Raw genomic sequence first — 17,710 nt, 5'->3', positions numbered from 1 at the left:
TGATCATGTTATTTGAAATAAAGTACTAAATTATTTTATATAAAAATAATTTAAATTTGACAAAAAAATTATATTTTACTATAATTTTTAAATGCATATACGTTTTATATTCAATAAAATAAAAAATATATTATATTTAAAATTAATAATAATTTAAAAGAATAAATAAATATAATATTTATGTAAACTTTTAAAAAATAAGATTTATAATGTTTATATTTTTATTTTATAAATTATATAAAATATAAAAAATAATTATATACTCACAAATTTAAACTAATGGTAAATGCATATAAATAAATTTGAAAAATCTTAAATTCTACTCTTCCAATCTTTAATCCAATTTCAAAAAAAATAATATATTTTTATAAATAATAAAAATAAAATATTATTTTTATTTTCTCAAAAGCTAATAATAATGTTATTAATTTAATGCATTATTTTATTATTTTTTCTCAAGAAATTTATTATATTAAGTTATAAAAATATATTTAAATAATTGATTTTTAGTATTTTAACATATTTCCCTTAATTTATTATTTTATAAAATTAAATTTCATTTAAAATAAAGTTATAATATTAAATATATAATTTCTAAAAAGTATAATTTAGTTATCTGATAAAATAACTTTCTTTATGTAAAAACATGAGTCCCTTAAAATTATTATTAAATGGCTGTATGTTTTTTTCCCCGATAAATAGAGGGAGAAAACGCAAACTACAAACACGTTTCTCCAGCGGCAATAAAATTAAAACCCAAATTTTCCTTGATAAGCATATCTATTGAAAACACACACTTATTTTCTTTCTTCTCTCTCTTTCTAAAAAAAACAACTTGTGCCCGTGTCTCTCTATCTCTCTCCTCTAACGGGTACCAATCGACGATTAGTCCAAAATCGCCTCGTCGTCTTCCGCTCAAATCGGAACGACGGTAATCTCACCGTCCGGCTCTTCTAAGCTACCACCGACGGCGACACACGAACTTGTGGTCCAAACCCGAATCCCTTAAGAAACCGAAACCGAAACCCGGACCAGGAAACTACCTTTTTTTCCCAACAAATTTTAGCCGCCGGCGATTGACTTACCGGCGAATGGAAAGGTGCGCATGATTTTGAACCTGCGCACTTCCTCTATTTTTTTAATAAACTTTGACCTATTAACCATTCTCGAATCACTCTATTTTTTCTATTTTTTTGTCACCTACAGAGGCTAGCTCCCTGTTTAAATCATAGAACCGCAATTTTTCAATTGATTTTCCTATTTTAGGGTGTATTCTGGTGAATTCGATGTTCGGGGTTTCAAATATCGGGCGCTTTTATGCTTTAGGGTTTCTAAATTGGACTTTTTAGAGGAGCAAGTGATTATTTCATTGTATTTTGGTTACTGGCTCATGGATCTGTCATTTGCTTCATTCGATTTGTTTTTATCGTCTGGTTTGTTTGTTGAGGCATTTTTCGATTACTAGGATCGGATTTCCTCCACTCTGGTTGCTTCCGGGTGTGAATTCAGTTTACTCTATGTGAATAGAGTCTGATATTGTGCGTATTTCATTTATGATTTCATTTGAACTCTTTTAGCTACTTATTTTTGGTTTTCTTTAGTCTTTCATTATTGGTTTTGATCGCAAGAACTGGGTAGCAAGTGGAGTCTTCTAAATGCATCAAATTCAAAGTTTCATCAGGGTATTTCGTTCCTTCCGGTCAAGTTATGATACAAGTCCTCCTTTAACGTTAATTTTCTTCCAATAATGCATCTAGTTAATCAATGTGTCATAGAATCATTGAAGCTTGATGTTAAATGCCTCAATGTTTTTTAACTGGCACCTGAAACTAAACGATTGCTTTACTAAACGCAGTGTACTGCACCCTCTTCCATTCCCCTAAGAAGTGAGAATTGCAATGTCCTGTCTGATTTCGTTGAGACCTCCTGAAGTGCCAATTGAGAACTAATTGCCTGTGTTTCTGTTTCCTTAACGTGTCTTTTTGTTTTCTCGTTCATTCTTGGTGTCTCAAAATTGATATTTCTGCTGATATGTTTGGTTCCTATTATCATAGGATTCTGGAGAGATTGCAGGAGAGTTGACAAGAAGCTACCTGCTGCATTGTGTTTGTATGACGCATATCTGATAGTAAGAGGTGGTAATAATTTTTTAAGAAATTCCACGTGAGAGGATGGCTTTTTTTAGGAACTATCCAAACCAAACAGTTTCACATGGTGTACTTGAAGAAAAAGGCCAGGGACAGCGAATTGGTAGAATGGTGGGGAATGATGATATAGATGTTACTTCAAGTGAGCGAGAATTTGATATCAATGTTGATGCGCAATATGAGAGTGAAGGGGAAGATACTGGTCGGATGCAGGGTGATGCAGCTCCTGACAATGGAGTTGGTGCGAGTAATTCACATGTTCAGTCTTCAGGAAGAAGAAATGCAACTGGAAAATGGGGTTCAACTTTTTGGAAGGACTGCCAACCTCTTGGTGCTCAAGCGGCATCTGATTCTGGGCATGATTCAAAATCAGACTATAAAAATGCAGAAGGGTCAGAGGATAATATATCAGATGGAAGGGATGATAGATTAGAGTCAGAAGATGAAGATGGGCAAAAAGAAGTTGGTAAGGGGCAAAAGGGCCACTCAGATGTCCCTGCAGATGAAATGTTGTCTGATGAATATTATGAGCAGGATGGGGAAGATCAAAGTGATTCTATGCACCACAAAGGATTTAACCACTCAACTGGGTTGTTTTCTAGGGCTCATTCAAAACCTGTACCTCTTAATAACAATTTCTCCAGGAGTTCAAGGGCTTTATGCAACAACAATGATGACGACGACGACGACAATGATGACACTAATGATGATGGTGATGCTGATTACGAAGAAGAGGATGAGGAAGATGGTAACTTATTTTCTTTAGCTGTACTCTAGGAGGTCGTCAATATCCTCTTTAAACTGAGATATGAGATCTGCTACTAGCATACATTTGTTGATAATTACTCTTTCAAGGATGGGACTGATTCTTCGCCTTATTGCTTGCAGAAGATGATCCTGATGATGCAGACTTTGACCCTGATTATGGTGTTGCTAGTGGCCATGCAGCGAACAAGGTTAGTATCATCACACTGTTACAAGTTTAATTATCGTAGAATTATTTAGGGAACTTGAAAAAGAACTATTATTTTCTTTCCTTCTCACTTCAGGTTTTATGACAAAATTTTGAATGGGAATATGTACTCCATATGGAATACAAATTCTTTTGATGTTTATTATCTATCCTGTGGTCCTAATCATGGACTTACTACTATCATATTTTTTGTGCCCCCTAATGCAATGCTTGTTCAATAATACAAGGATAAAGACTGGGATGGTGAAGATTCGGATGAAGATGATGATATTGATGATGATATTAATGTCTCAGACGAAGATGATTCATGCTACATGAAGAAGTCCAAGGGTAGGCAACAAAGTAAAGGCACATGTAATGCAAAATCTTCCAGAGAAATCAAGTCATTACATGCTTCAAGTCGACAAAAGAGGGGAAAAATGTCATTTGAAGAGGATGAGTATCCAGCAGAGGACTCTGACAGTGACAGTGATGGGGATTTTAAGAGAATGACAAGGAGAGTGCATATCCGCAAATCTAATGCTAGATCCACTATGTCGATGGATCTCAATGGCAGAAATAATGAGGTTCGGACATCTAGTAGGTCGGTTCGAAAGGTATCATATGTTGAAAGTGAAGAAAGTGAAGAAATTGATGAAGGGAAAAAGAAAAAGCCCCAGAAGGTTAGTATTCAGTATAAATTGTGCAAATACATGGAGAAAAATTACAAGAAGGAGTGCATCGTGATTTACAATTTTTAAGAACTTTCATATTTCTGACTGGAGGTCATTTGTAAGACTTTGGCTAAGTTGAGTGTTATGCTTTTCTTTGGTTTATCTCTGTTTTTTTCCCCTATTCTTTTGAGTCAACAACAACAACTAAATCTTAAACCCACACTAGCTAGGATTCTTTTGGGTCATTGTTGCACCCAATTGAAAAGGTGTACCTATTTTATGCATGTTGTTGATAATGGTAAGGCTGAAACTAGATCTATTTTTTCCAATACAAGCAGGACTGGACATACTTTTGGTTCTTGTTATTTCTCATTAGTCTTTGCCCTCATCTCTCTTTTGCTTATTATTCTCCCTGTAACTTTTTTTTTTCCATTAGATCTCTTTCCTATTAGAACATAGTGGCCAAGGTTATTTTTGTTGGTTTCCATGTATGCTTGTGCACATGATTTTTCGACTGGATAAATCATGAAAGTTGTTTAGGGATAATTTGCACATTTTTCCTTTTAGTGCCTGCGAGGTGACTGATTTAACCCATATGTGGGATACAACTCGAATGTATGATTAGTAGGCTATTAAGGAGTAACTTTTTAGAAGTGATGAATGCTGAATGGAAATAGGTTGTGGTAGAAATTCTTGACATAATATATATATATATATATATATATATATATATTTAAAAGGTTTTGTTTTGAGCTTTACCCTATTCCTTGTTTGCAAATGCCTTGTTGGCTTGGATTTAGTATTCTAGCTTGATCTTGGGGCTAATTTTCTATTTTGCACAGAATTATGTTATTATGTCTTGAACTTCTGTTCTAATATTATTTCTCATGTCTGTGTTTTTATTTTTTCCCTCCAAAATTACTTTTTTAGGAAGAAATTGAAGAGGAAGATGGCGACTCCATTGAAAGAGTGCTTTGGCATCAGCCAAAGGGCATGGCTGAAGATGCTATAAGGAACAATCAATCAACAGAGCCTGTTCTGTTAAGCCACTTATTTGATTCTGAACAAGATTGGAATGAGATGGAGTTCTTAATCAAATGGAAAGGCCAGTCACATTTGCACTGTCAGTGGAAATCTTTTGCTGAATTACAAAATGTAGGTCTCTGTGGTTTTCTTGCATATATTTTGAGGTGTAATTGGTTGCCTGCAGCCATGCACCTCTTTATGTAGGGTCCTGCTCAGAAAGTTTTGTATGATTACATGTCTTCTATCTGCTATTCAAATGCCTGTTTGTTTACTTTCAGCTGAGTGGTTTTAAGAAGGTGTTGAACTACATGAAAAAAGTGAATGAAGATGTGAAGTATCGGAGAATGCTTACACGCGAGGAGGTAACATCTCTTGCTAGCATTAGTTAGCAGTTAGTGAGGTTATCTTTTCTTAAATATAAGATAAGCAAGATGGTGTTGTTGTGTGAATAGGTAAATGAAAAATCCATTTATAGAGAATTACAGTAGAAAGTGAATGGATATATTTTCAAGAAAGTTGAAGTGGAAGTAACTGTGTGTTATGGAATTCTAAATACGTGTTCGTGTGTTCCCCACGTACGTCTTGGACTCTTGGCTCTTAATATTCTGATAAATGCATATTATGTTTTGTTGATAGAGTTAATTGTCTCTGTAATACTGTGACTAGATGAGTAGATGTTGAACTTATCATCAATAATTTTTTGAGTGAACTTGCAAAGTCGAGAACTCATGTAATTCCAAATATTGTGAACATTACTCTTCGAGTTTAAATAGTTGAATTATCATGACGTAGCAAAGGAAGAAAATGCATGAGTTCATGGTGCCATTGCAACTTTTATTTCAAATGCTATTGCTATTTCTTGACTGCTGCTTCTTCTTCTTCTGTTTTTTTTTGTTGTTTTTTTTTAAATTTTTAGTTTCTTAAAAGTGAGCTAGTTTTATAGATAATAGGAAATTTTCATATAGCAGAAAGGTAGAATTTACTGTTAATGTACAGGATGAAAATTTGAAAGATGGACAATAAGCAAACAATAATGCTTTAGAAACATTGTAAAAAAAGTGCTACGTTAGTAATGTGCTAATGAGACACACAATTTAAACTTACAAAGATGAAGATAGATGGGAACAAAGAGAGAAGAACAAGACAAAAGGATTTTTGGAGGTTAAGCAATGTACACATGCTACTGAGCAAGCAGTGTTTTTTGCTAAAAATGGGAAAAAGTACAGCTGCTTAGTGCTAAGGTTAAGTCCTTATGCACCTCTGCTTGAAACCCTTCCCTTGATCAGGCTTTAATAGTATAGAATACTAGCTTGAATACAAATAATATCAGTGTTGTGTGTGTCTGTTATCTTATTGGGACTCGTCCTATATGCGTTTGTTGAATATCGCGATATTGACTGAAGGTGAGTACAAATGGCACCTTGCTAAGCAAGGAAACTTCTTTTTCATATTTGATTCTTGTCCACGCACACAAAAGATCTATCTGCAAATCTATTATGTGATCTGACGTTTTATGACTGTTTAACTATCAGATTGAGGTCAATGATGTGAGTAAGGAAATGGATTTGGATATAATCAAGCAAAATAGTCAGGTTTGTTTTTGCAGCTTTGTCATTTCTTTTTTTTGGATCTTCTGTCATTCTGTTATTTTCTTGGATTGTGGCTATAGTTGTCTTTTTGTGTTTTCATATTCTCTATAATTTCTAAACAATTTCATTTATAGGTGGAGAGAATTATTTCCGATCGAATCAGTAATGATAGCTCTGGGAATGTTGTGCCAGAATACTTAGTCAAGTGGCAAGGACTGTCTTATGCCGAGGCAACCTGGTAGTCCCTAACTATACTAGTTCTATAATATTTGACTATAAGAATGAGCATCATTGATGCTAAGTTGCTCTTTAGATTAAGTGCGAGTGTTTTAACAACTGCAAGAGTTGCTCTGATGGTTGTAGTTAATATGCTGTTGGTACAGGGAAAAGGATACAGATATAGAATTTGCACAAGATGCAATTGATGAATACAAGGTATGGTATCAGTGTAATCTTGTTTTTGGCCTGACTTAATGAGGCCTCGTGCAGAAATGATTGCTGTCATGTGAGGCCATGCTTTATGTAATTCTTCTTCATTATGTGGAAGGCACGTGAGGCTGCAATGGCTGTACAAGGGAAAATGGTGGATCTGCAGCGAAAGAAAGGCAAAGGTCTGCAATGCTTGGAATCTGCTATGTGTGGCTTCTTTTTTTTCTAAAATTGATTTCAGAACTACCATAATAATAAAAGATGAGATAAGCTCACTAGATAATAGTTCTATATTCCGTGTTAGGACCCAAAGATGTTTAGTGCTTGCAACTTGGATTTAATTTTTTTTTTTACTTGATTAGGATAATGCTCTATAGTAGCCTATGCTAGCACATTTGGTGTAGTCTTACAGATGTTGTATTGGCCCTTATTGTCTGTATTAGGTGTTATTTGTGTGGATATAGTCTTGCTTTATATATATCTCCTATTATTCTATTTGCGATTTTCCCCCTCATTTGCCAACACAATCAATTTGATTACCTTCATTGCCCTTTCATTTTTTCTGATATAGAAATAGTTGTTTTTGTGGTACATCATATGTTCAGTAGTTCTATTAAATTCTACTTTTCCCATGTGTTAAATTTGTACATGGTATTTTCATTGAATTATATAATTTAATGTGTGGGCATTTATTTTGTTTAGCAAGTTTAAGGAAGCTTGATGAACAGCCAGAATGGTTGAGAGGAGGAAAGCTTCGTGATTATCAGCTAGAGGGGTTGAATTTTCTTGTTAATAGGTATGGTTGTCTATTTTGCTTGATGAAAAAGGGTTCTTCATAGGTTTCTTGATCTGCTCGATTTGTAATTGGTTTGTTATGGTTGAAAGCTGGAGAAATGATACAAATGTCATTTTAGCTGATGAGATGGGTCTGGGAAAAACAGTGCAGTCAGTATCCATGCTTGGTTTTTTACAGGTTAGCATTTTCTGTTGTAATCTAGTAACATATATTTTCATTTTATTGAATAAACACGGAAAACGGTTCAATTAGTTGCCATGCTTGGTTTTTTACAGATAAAAACTTTTCTGTTTTACTCTTTTAACATGTAACTTTCACATTCATTGAATACACATAATATAATTTATGCTGTTCTTCTGCAGAATGCACAGCAGATCCCTGGGCCATTTCTTGTTGTTGTGCCGTTATCCACTTTGTCCAACTGGGCTAAAGAATTTAGGAAGTGGCTTCCTGATATGAATGTTATTGTGTATGTTGGTACACGTGCCAGCAGAGAGGTGAGTCATAGTTTGACATGTGTTTAGGTTTAACACACAACTTGATTCCCTTGGCCACCACTATCACAGTAATCTAAGTTTGTCAAGATGTGCATGCTACTTCGAATTGCTCATTGGCATTCAAAATTTAGTTGAATTGCATAGTGTAACAATTAAGATTCTACAGATATAACGGCACACCAGTATTATTGATATAAGTTGAAGTGCATGGTAATATATCAAGCTGTAACATTATCAAATTTAAAAAATGTTAATTTCATACGGGTGATAAAAATGGACAAGGGCTTGTATTGGGCGTCTCTCTCTCTCTCTCTTTCTCTCTTTTTTCTTTTTTTCCTTTGCACTTCTTTGGATGGAGGGATGTGGAATTTTGAAGGACAATAGATATAGCATGTTCTGTGGTTTAATAGGGTTGGAAAACAAGGGTTAGAGGGATTGGTTATCATTTCAAACCCGAGTTTTGGAAAACAAAGGATTAGAGGGATTGGTTATCATTTCAAACCCCTGTTTTGTTTTCTCATAAAAAATTAGGGGATAAGAGTTATCCCTCCTTCAATGTCAAAAATATTATTTGGTAAGACTATTTTACCCTAAAGAATGAAATCCTTTTCTATTCCCTTGAAATTTCCAAACATGAAAAATCATTTAACCATTCTTCTCATTTTTTTTTTTGTCTCATGGATTAAAAGACCATCCCTTGCCCTTTCTATTCAAGTAGAACTCCCAACCATAGTGTTGAAAGTCTTTTCTCAGTTCAGGTGTCCAACGATTTTTTTATGGAAAGCTGTTGGTACTTCCTAAAAGCTCCCATATTTTTAGTTGATTAATCTTGGGGCAGAAGGTTGGACTAACCTTGCTATTGTTTGGGTATGCTTTTAGCTTCTCTTCCTCATAAGGAGCGATATAGTGGACTAAATACTTCAGCTTTCTTGATGTGTCTTATGGATTCAGAGTAAGTGATACAAGCATCTACAGGTTGTCTTTTTGATCTGGTTCCTACCCTGATGCTTACAAAGGCATCCATGACTGCTGATGATTGATGAGTTGTGTACTGGTTACTGAAAAAACTCGCCCCCTTTACACTTTCCTATGTTTTACGAGTAGTGCTTTCTTCTCTTTATTAAATTTTGCTATACTGGTGTGATCTTTGCAGTTTGCACTGGTATTTGTAGGTTTTGTTTCAAATTATTTATGGAATTTGTTTTTCTTTTTTCAGGTTTGTCAGCAATATGAATTCTATAATGATAAGAAAGCTGGGCGGCCTATAAAATTTAATGCACTGTTGACTACATATGAAGTTGTTCTGAAGGATAAGGCAGTCCTATCCAAGATCAAGTGGAATTATCTCATGGTTGATGAAGCTCATAGGTTGAAAAATAGTGAGGCACAGTTGTACACATCCCTATCGGTAATGCTAAATATCTAAATAATTGAATTATTCTGCTTGCATATTTTGCTGTGGTCAGCTAATCTTGTTATCATCGGATGGCGGATTTGTTCTTCAGGAATTTAGCACCAAGAACAAGTTGTTAATTACTGGAACTCCTTTACAGAACAGTGTGGAAGAACTTTGGTATTAATTTCTCTCTCTATGATTATTGCTGGTCTTGCAAAATTCAGAAGGAATTTTGTGTTGAATTTGCTCCCTTCCCTTGCATGATGGCCGACTGGATTCTGAAAAATTTAACAATTTCATTTTCTTCTCTCATCTCCTTTTGTTAATTTCTTATATAAATGTGGTTTCTTTTTTTCTCTTTTGATTTCCTTGGCATTGTGATCATTTTGTTACTTGCAAACAGAGTAGTTTCTTTTTATTGATTTTGATGTATTTGTTGTTAAATTTTATTTTTTCCCTTTTTACTGTAATATTTATTCTAATTAAAAGTGGATTGTGTGCTCTTCATTCTCAAGGTTAAGGGTATAACAAAAAATCTGTCTGGCTTGTTTTTGACTTGCTGGTCACAAGTTTCATGATTCTTACTGCTTTGGAACTTGAGGACTATCTGGATTATGTTTTTTAATTGCAAGAAAATACAAATATTATTTTAATGTTTTTTTCTTTTTGTAAACAGTTTTGGTGATCTGTTATCCTTTCCCGTAGCTACAAATCATGCTTGTATCCTCAGCTTGTATGATTTTCTCTGTTTGCTGACTATAACAGGGCTCTGCTTCACTTCCTTGATTCTGACAAGTTCAGGAGCAAGGAAGATTTCGTTCAAAATTACAAGAACCTGAGCTCATTTAACGAAAGTGAGGTATGATTAGAGGTGCTTTTGTTGCACAATCTTCTCCATGTTTATCGTTTATCCAGATATTCATTATCTTCGCTATGAACTGTGGTCATATTTATTATCTTGCAGCTTGCTAATTTGCATATGGAATTGAGGCCTCACATTCTCAGAAGAGTTATCAAGGATGTAGAGAAATCTTTGCCACCAAAGATTGAACGTATTCTGAGGGTTGAGATGTCCCCGCTCCAGAAACAGTGTGTATATTTTCATTTTCTGATGGAGTGTGGTATACTTCTTGATTTTATCTGTTGGTTAACCTTCTTTACAACCTGCTGCTGCTTTTGTATGTATAGGTACTATAAATGGATTTTGGAACGCAACTTTCATGACCTGAACAAAGGAGTTCGTGGAAATCAGGTTGTAATTTCTTTGACGGTTAATTGGAAAGTTTAAGCTTGAAAAGTTATGCATGGACTTTTTCCTGACTTGTTTTCATTTCATGATCTTTTTCATTCGTAACACTATAAAATAGTAGCTTGTCATAAAAATTTTAAGCTTCTGTTTCTCATCCTTTTTCTCCATATCCATTTTCAAATATTCTTGGTAAATGGCTGGGTTTTAGATTGCTAGGACAAAATAAGGATGATTCTGTTTAGTTTTCTTAATCTTGTCAACATCATTTCAAAGTTTATGAACTCCAAACACAAAATGTTCTTGGGGATGGGCAGCAAAATTCTTTGTTTTCCTGGAAACTGTGGCAATTACATGTGTGTTAACTGTCTGAATTCTGAATGGACCCTTCCATTTGAGGTTGCAATATTTTTAAAAATCAACTTTAGTTGTTTTATTGTTGTGATTATTGTTATTGTTGTTGTTGTTGTTAGTGTGTAAAAACTGATACGTGTCTGGGTTTTTTACATTTCAGGTTTCGCTTTTAAATATCGTTGTAGAATTGAAAAAATGCTGCAATCATCCCTTCCTATTTGAAAGTGCAGATCATGGTTATGGTGGGGATTCTGGCATTAATGATAGCAGCAAGTTGGAAAGGATTATTTTGAGCAGTGGAAAGCTGGTTATACTTGACAAGTTACTTGTCAGGTTGCATGCCACAAAACATCGTGTTCTGATTTTTTCCCAGGTTTGTCTTGGAAAAATTTTAGCAGATAGAAATAATGCATGTTAAGCTATAAAGAATATAATGCTTTATGGGGAAAAGCTTTTCTTTGTCACAATAGATAAGCTACGTGTGTTCATGTGTAGTCATGAAGCAGAAAAATAGTTTGAGCTGCATAAGCTACATGTGTTCATATGTAGTCATGAAGCAAAGAATAGTTTGAGCTGCATACTCCTATTTGGCATGCAAGATTTATTCTTCATTTAGGTAAATTTCAGTATGTTTTCAAGGAAGGAAACATGATATTAAGTTCTTACTGGGGTCACTGCCAGGTGGCCCTGAAGATTGCTTTCTGCAACTGTACAGTCATGACGAGATCTGCTTATGTTAATGTTCTGATGCATCTTCTTTTTCAGTTTCTAGTATTACTGTATCTTTGTATACCAAAGTTTTGCACAATTACTATACGCTAGCCATCATCTATAACTTTGCAAAAACCTAATGAACGAGCAATTATATGATTTGACATGTTTTATGGTTTGTTTTTTATTGTTGTTAATCTCTTAGATCTTTTTGTTAGTGTAAAAGTTGGTCTATCTTATGGACATTGCTGGTTATGTGATTAATGAAATGCTATGTTGGTAAATGTTGTAGATGGTTAGAATGTTGGATATACTGGCAGAATATATGTCGCTTAGGGGTTTCCAATTTCAAAGGCTAGATGGTAGTACAAAGGCCGAGTTGCGTCAGCAGGCTATGGATCACTTTAATGCACCTGGCAGTGATGATTTCTGCTTCCTTCTTTCAACTCGAGCTGGTGGCCTAGGCATCAATCTTGCTACAGCTGACACAGTTATAATATTTGATTCAGACTGGAATCCCCAAAATGACTTGCAGGTTCTGAAGACAATGAGATAGATTTTATGTTTTTCTCCTTTTCTCTTTCCTCCCTTTTTTATTTCTTTTTTCTGATTGTGTAATTGTCTATCAGGCAATGAGTAGAGCTCATAGGATTGGGCAGCAAGAAGTAGTTAACATTTATAGATTTGTCACTAGCAAGAGTGTTGAGGAGGATATTCTGGAGCGAGCTAAGAAAAAGATGGTATTTTGCTACAATATATTGTTAACTTTCTTGAATTATTTGCATTTTCATACATAAATATGTGTATTTTTGTGAGCTTATTCTCTGTTTTTCTCAATAGCATTGTGTAAGCTAACTATTTTACTCCATGTTTTGTTTTGCGTGTTCCTTTTAGGTTCTTGACCATTTGGTGATCCAAAAATTAAATGCGGAGGGTAGATTGGAAAAGAAAGAAGCAAAGAAAGGGAGTTACTTTGATAAAGTAAGAAAATGTTGAGAAGATTGTTCTAATTTTCACCTTTCTCTATATTTGTATAAATGAGCTTCAAGGCTATTTATTTTGGCTATCAGCTGTGGATTGAAAACTTTCTAATCTGATTTTCATATAGTATTTTCACATCCTTCTATTTGTAGTGTTAGTCTATTATTATCTTTTGGCATCAATTCTCATGCAAAATTTTCATTCCGTAATTGCAGAATGAGCTTTCTGCAATTTTAAGATTTGGTGCAGAGGAACTGTTTAAAGAGGATAGAAATGATGAAGAGAGCAAGAAGAGACTATTAAGTATGGATATTGATGAAATCCTTGAAAGAGCGGAGAAGGTTGAAGACAAGGAGGCTGGGGGAGAGGAAGGGAATGAATTGTTGAGTGCTTTTAAGGTAAGGAAATGATTATTGCTAGTCCCGATGCTTTGAATCATGCTGCTGCTTCTATTTCCTTGCTATTATATCCAATTTTCTACTGCATCTGCAATTGATGATGAAGAGCATAGAAGGGGTGCTGTGTGATTAACTTTTCCTCTGATATGTGCATATATATAGGTTGCCAATTTCGGTAGTGCTGAAGATGATAGGACTTTTTGGAGTCGTTGGATAAAACCTGAAGCAGTTGCTCAAGCTGAAGTATGAAATTGTTAAGTTTTTATTCACATCAATTGGGAGTGGTCGTTTATATAAATATTTATACTTTCCGATTTAGGAAGCTTTGGCCCCTCGTGCTGCAAGGAACAACAAGAGTTATGCTGAGGCGAATCAATCTGAGAGAAGTAACAAAAGGAAAAAGAAAAATTCTGAGCTTCTGGAACCACAAGAGCGAGTGCATAAACGTCGCAAAGCAGATTATTCTGCTCTTTCAGTCCCAATGATTGATGGAGCATCTGCGCAAGTGAGGGAATGGTCTCAAGGAAATCTGTCCAAGAGAGATGCATTACGCTTTTCTCGTGCGGTATTGTTCCAACAAACATTTTGAGGATTTTAGGTTGTCCAAAGAAGTGTGTGTATATATATATATATATATATTTTTTTTTTTTTTTCTGGGATAAGAGGATTCCTATTCTTATTTAGTTTATTATTCTACTATTTTCTGATTACACCATCAAAAAAATTTGATGTTATTGTTGCTTTTTATTATTAATATTATAGTTATTATTATGCTGAAGGAATTTGCTTTTGAATTTTGTTAAATGCTGCATCTTTCAATTGAATTAATATTACTAAAAGATTGATGCTTTCATCATTTTCGTAAATTTCACTGCTGCAGTTTTTATGTCATTTTTGCTTGGTAATTTAGTCTGTTTATCAATAGATCTCTACTCGTCTTTAATTCAACCTTTTATTCAGTTATCTTCTGACTTAATTTCAAGAATATTTTTACACTAGTTAGAATATGTCAGTTTTTCTCCATCATTGATCTGTTTTACTTGTCATATTATCTGTTTTGTTATGCTTCACAATGTTCCTGTCATGACTAATTGGGTACTCACAGAAAGATGGTCCAGACCCAAAAAAATTTGCAATGGCTACTTGGAATATGATGATGAGCCTTTGTGATTGTCCCAGTGGTTAGGCTCAGTGATGTGTTTATGGCCCCATTCAATATTCATATAACATCATTATAGTAAAGTTAGAGGTTTTATGGTCAATCATTGGAATTGTGGCTGGATACTACTTAAGTGTATGTATATTTTTGCAGGAGAAAAAATTGTGATTAAAATTGGGGGAATTGTTTGATGAATTTTACGATATTGGACATCAGAAGTGCTTTATTGTTCTATTTGATTGAGGTTCCTGCATCAGTTGGCCATGCATTTTGATGCATGGATGACTATGTTTGGAGTCTAGCATAGAATTCTTGTTAGTGTGGTGACTTCAATTCAAATGACCTGCAAGTCTTATATCTTGGATTTCCTTATTCATTTTTCTTTTTTATTTTTTCCCCTATAATAGGTTGTGAAATTTGGGAATGCAAACCAAATAGACTTAATAGTTGCAGAGGTTGGTGGATCAGTGGCAGCAGCTCCCCCTGATGCACAGATTGAGCTTTTTGATGCTCTGGTAGATGGTTGCAAAGAAGCAGTTGATGGAGGAAATATGGACCCAAAGGTATTATTTGTTCGAGAAGTACTTTTCTGATGAATCCTAAGCTATTCATTATTTAAAATGGTTTTCGAGCTTTTCTAAATAATCTCTAATGGTGATTACCTATAGGGTCCTTTGTTGGACTTTTTTGGCGTCCCTGTGAAGGCTAATGATTTGCTGAACCGTGTTCAAGAACTTCAGCTACTAGCAAAGCGAATTAGTCGTTATGAGAACCCCATTGCACAATTTCGAGTTCTAATGTATCTCAAACCTTCAAACTGGTCTAAGGGTTGTGGCTGGAACCAGAGTATGTTTGTACCCATAATTTTTTTTCTGTTCATTGGTAACCAACATTTTTCTTTTTTTTTTTGGTTGACTTATTACATTATCTTTTTAGTCGATGATGCAAGACTGCTCTTGGGAATACATTATCACGGATTTGGCAATTGGGAAAAGATAAGGTTAGATGAAAGGCTTGGCCTCTCAAAGAAGATTGCTCCAGCAGAACTACAGCACCATGAGACCTTCCTGCCACGTGCTCCAAATTTGAGGGACCGTGCAAATGCACTTCTGGAAATGGTAATGGATTACAGCAAATTAAAAGGAAAGTTGGCTGCATCTGAATCCCAGTCAACCACTAAGGCCCTGTATTGGGATTTGGGAGGCCATACCATTATGGAAGAGCATCATTTTAGATGCTGTTGAAAATGCCTTATAGTTAATGTTTTTGTGTTTTTTTTCCTTTTAAATCCTGCCATTTAATTGTTGTTTTTGAGTAGTGACTAAAACATGCTGAATTTGGTTTTTAAACCCTCTCATTCTTAAGTATGAGAATCTTGGTTTTGCTGTGTTTTTTCATTCCATGTGCCATCTGGTATACATTTTCTTTTTGCCATTATGCTTATATTATGTTCACCTTTCTCATTGCCTCTTATCATTTGAATGGTGACAATCATCATAGCTATGTGGAAGCCATTAACTTGCTTCCTGTTTTTGCAGACTGATTGTTTTGATGTTTCATATTACTTGATTATTGATAAGGTCGTAAATAATGGCAGTAAATTCCGTGTTCTATATTGATATTATTTGTATGAGTACTTATTCTTATTTTTGTTCACTAAGGAACTTTCTGTTGTTGGTGGGAAGAGTGCCAATGCTAAGGTGGGTCGTAAGGCTTCCAAGAAGCAGAAGGAAAACGTTGTCAACATCTCTGTATCTCGCAGCAGGGTCAAGAAAAGAAAACCTGGTTCTTCTATGGTTGGTGTCCATATGGGAAAGAATCGACCTCAGAAACCTCAGAGAGCTGAGCAGTTGGTGAAAGAGGAGGGTGAAATGTCAGATAATGAGGAATTATGTGAACAGTTCAAGGAAGTGAAATGGATGGAATGGTGTGAAGATGTCATGGTTGATGAAATTAAAACCCTTAGACGCCTCCAAAGGCTTCAAACAACCAGTGCAGACCTTCCAAAGGAAAAGGTACATTTGTGATAGCTTTTTAATTCTATAGTATCTAGGTTATTTTTATGTACACTTGAAGTATGTGATTCTACCTTTTCTCCAGGTGCTTTTGAAGATTCGGAATTACCTACAGCTTATTGGGCGGAGGATAGACCAAATTGTTTTAGAATATGAGGAAGAGTTTTATCGGCAAGACAGTACGTGTTATTTCCAAGTTTAATTAGCTGAATTGGTTTGCACTTCAGTTCGTTCTTGTAATTTCTGTCTCTTAATTGCCTTTAATTTAATATGCTCTTTCAGGGATGACTATGCGATTATGGAACTATGTCTCTACCTTTTCAAATTTATCAGGGGAGAAACTTTATCAGATTTATTCTAAACTTAAGCAGGAGCAGGAGCAGGAGGAAGCAGGGGTTGGACCCTTCCACATGAATGGTTCTGCATCTGGTACAGTGGACAGAGATGGTGATGCCAATTATTTTCCTTTGACACGCCACGTTGAGAGGCAAAGAGGGTACAAAAACATGAATGCCTATCAAATGTCAGAATCAATTCAAAAAGGTCATGATAATGGGAAATTTGAAGCATGGAAACGGCGGAGAAGAGCTGAAGCTGATGCTCATCCCCAACTTCAACCGCCCTTGCAAAGACCAACTAGTAATGGTAACCGTTTAACGGATCCTAATTCATTGGGGATTCTTGGGGCTGCACCATCTGATAGTAGGCTTTTTAATAGCGAGAGACCTTTTCGGATGCGTAAAACTGGTTTTCCTCCAAGACAGAATTTCTCATCAGGGATAAAGTAGTAGTAGCATTTTGATGGAAGAAGAGCGGCTGATCGAAAACTGATTTCTGTGGCTTTCTCGGGTCGCAACATTGCATTAGCCATTGGCCATACTGTGGAATTCTTTGTCTACATCAAAATAAGAACTTTCAGCATCCTCTCTGTTTTATATGTAGCTGATCACAAGCTTTCCGTCAGATGGGCAATTTTCATCTGTGAAAAGGCGGCTGAGAAGAAGACCAAACTTGATTAACATGAGCAAGGTGCATCTTGCAGCAATTTTTTTGTCCGTTAGGAAATGAGTCCAGTAAATTGTTTACGTATATAGTGAAGAATTAGTGGAAAGGAATTTTAGCGTCTAATTCAATTTGAAATATACATACATGAGCTGGACAATTTACATGTATTCTGCCATGTGGGAATTGTACATTATCAGTTTTGCGTAGCTCCGAACTCTCGTTTTCCCCTTGTTTCCAATTCTGAAAGAATGTTCAGGCTTGGTTCCTTCGTCATTTCTTATGAAATAATGTATATTCTTGAGCCTATTACCGAAACTATTCATTTTGCATCTCAA

General features: G+C 35.1%; 1 protein-coding gene across 1 annotated transcript; it reads left to right on the top strand.

Moving 5' to 3' along the window:
• Positions 1 to 760: 760 nt before the first annotated feature.
• LOC110600562 (protein CHROMATIN REMODELING 5) lies at positions 761 to 17,681 on the top strand. The gene is made up of 31 exons (XM_021737449.2): positions 761 to 1,099; positions 2,055 to 2,895; positions 3,036 to 3,103; positions 3,348 to 3,782; positions 4,704 to 4,928; positions 5,078 to 5,161; positions 6,332 to 6,391; positions 6,523 to 6,626; positions 6,772 to 6,823; positions 6,936 to 6,999; positions 7,520 to 7,613; positions 7,703 to 7,790; positions 7,976 to 8,110; positions 9,327 to 9,518; positions 9,616 to 9,683; positions 10,272 to 10,365; positions 10,471 to 10,595; positions 10,695 to 10,758; positions 11,267 to 11,479; positions 12,110 to 12,352; positions 12,447 to 12,557; positions 12,712 to 12,798; positions 13,014 to 13,196; positions 13,359 to 13,439; positions 13,516 to 13,761; positions 14,763 to 14,918; positions 15,024 to 15,201; positions 15,292 to 15,473; positions 16,017 to 16,370; positions 16,456 to 16,549; positions 16,653 to 17,681. The coding sequence occupies exons 2-31, from the start codon at positions 2,172 to 2,174 to the stop codon at positions 17,156 to 17,158; spliced, it is 5,310 nt and encodes a 1,769-aa protein (XP_021593141.1). The 5' UTR covers positions 761 to 1,099; positions 2,055 to 2,171; the 3' UTR covers positions 17,159 to 17,681.
• The last annotated feature ends 29 nt before the right edge of the window (positions 17,682 to 17,710 follow it).

Source organism: Manihot esculenta, chromosome 1 (assembly GCF_001659605.2).
Source record: "Manihot esculenta cultivar AM560-2 chromosome 1, M.esculenta_v8, whole genome shotgun sequence".
NCBI classification, from domain to species: Eukaryota; Viridiplantae; Streptophyta; class Magnoliopsida; order Malpighiales; family Euphorbiaceae; genus Manihot; species Manihot esculenta.
Note: the sequence above shows the minus strand (reverse complement) of the source record. Positions and strands in the feature narration are given on the sequence as shown.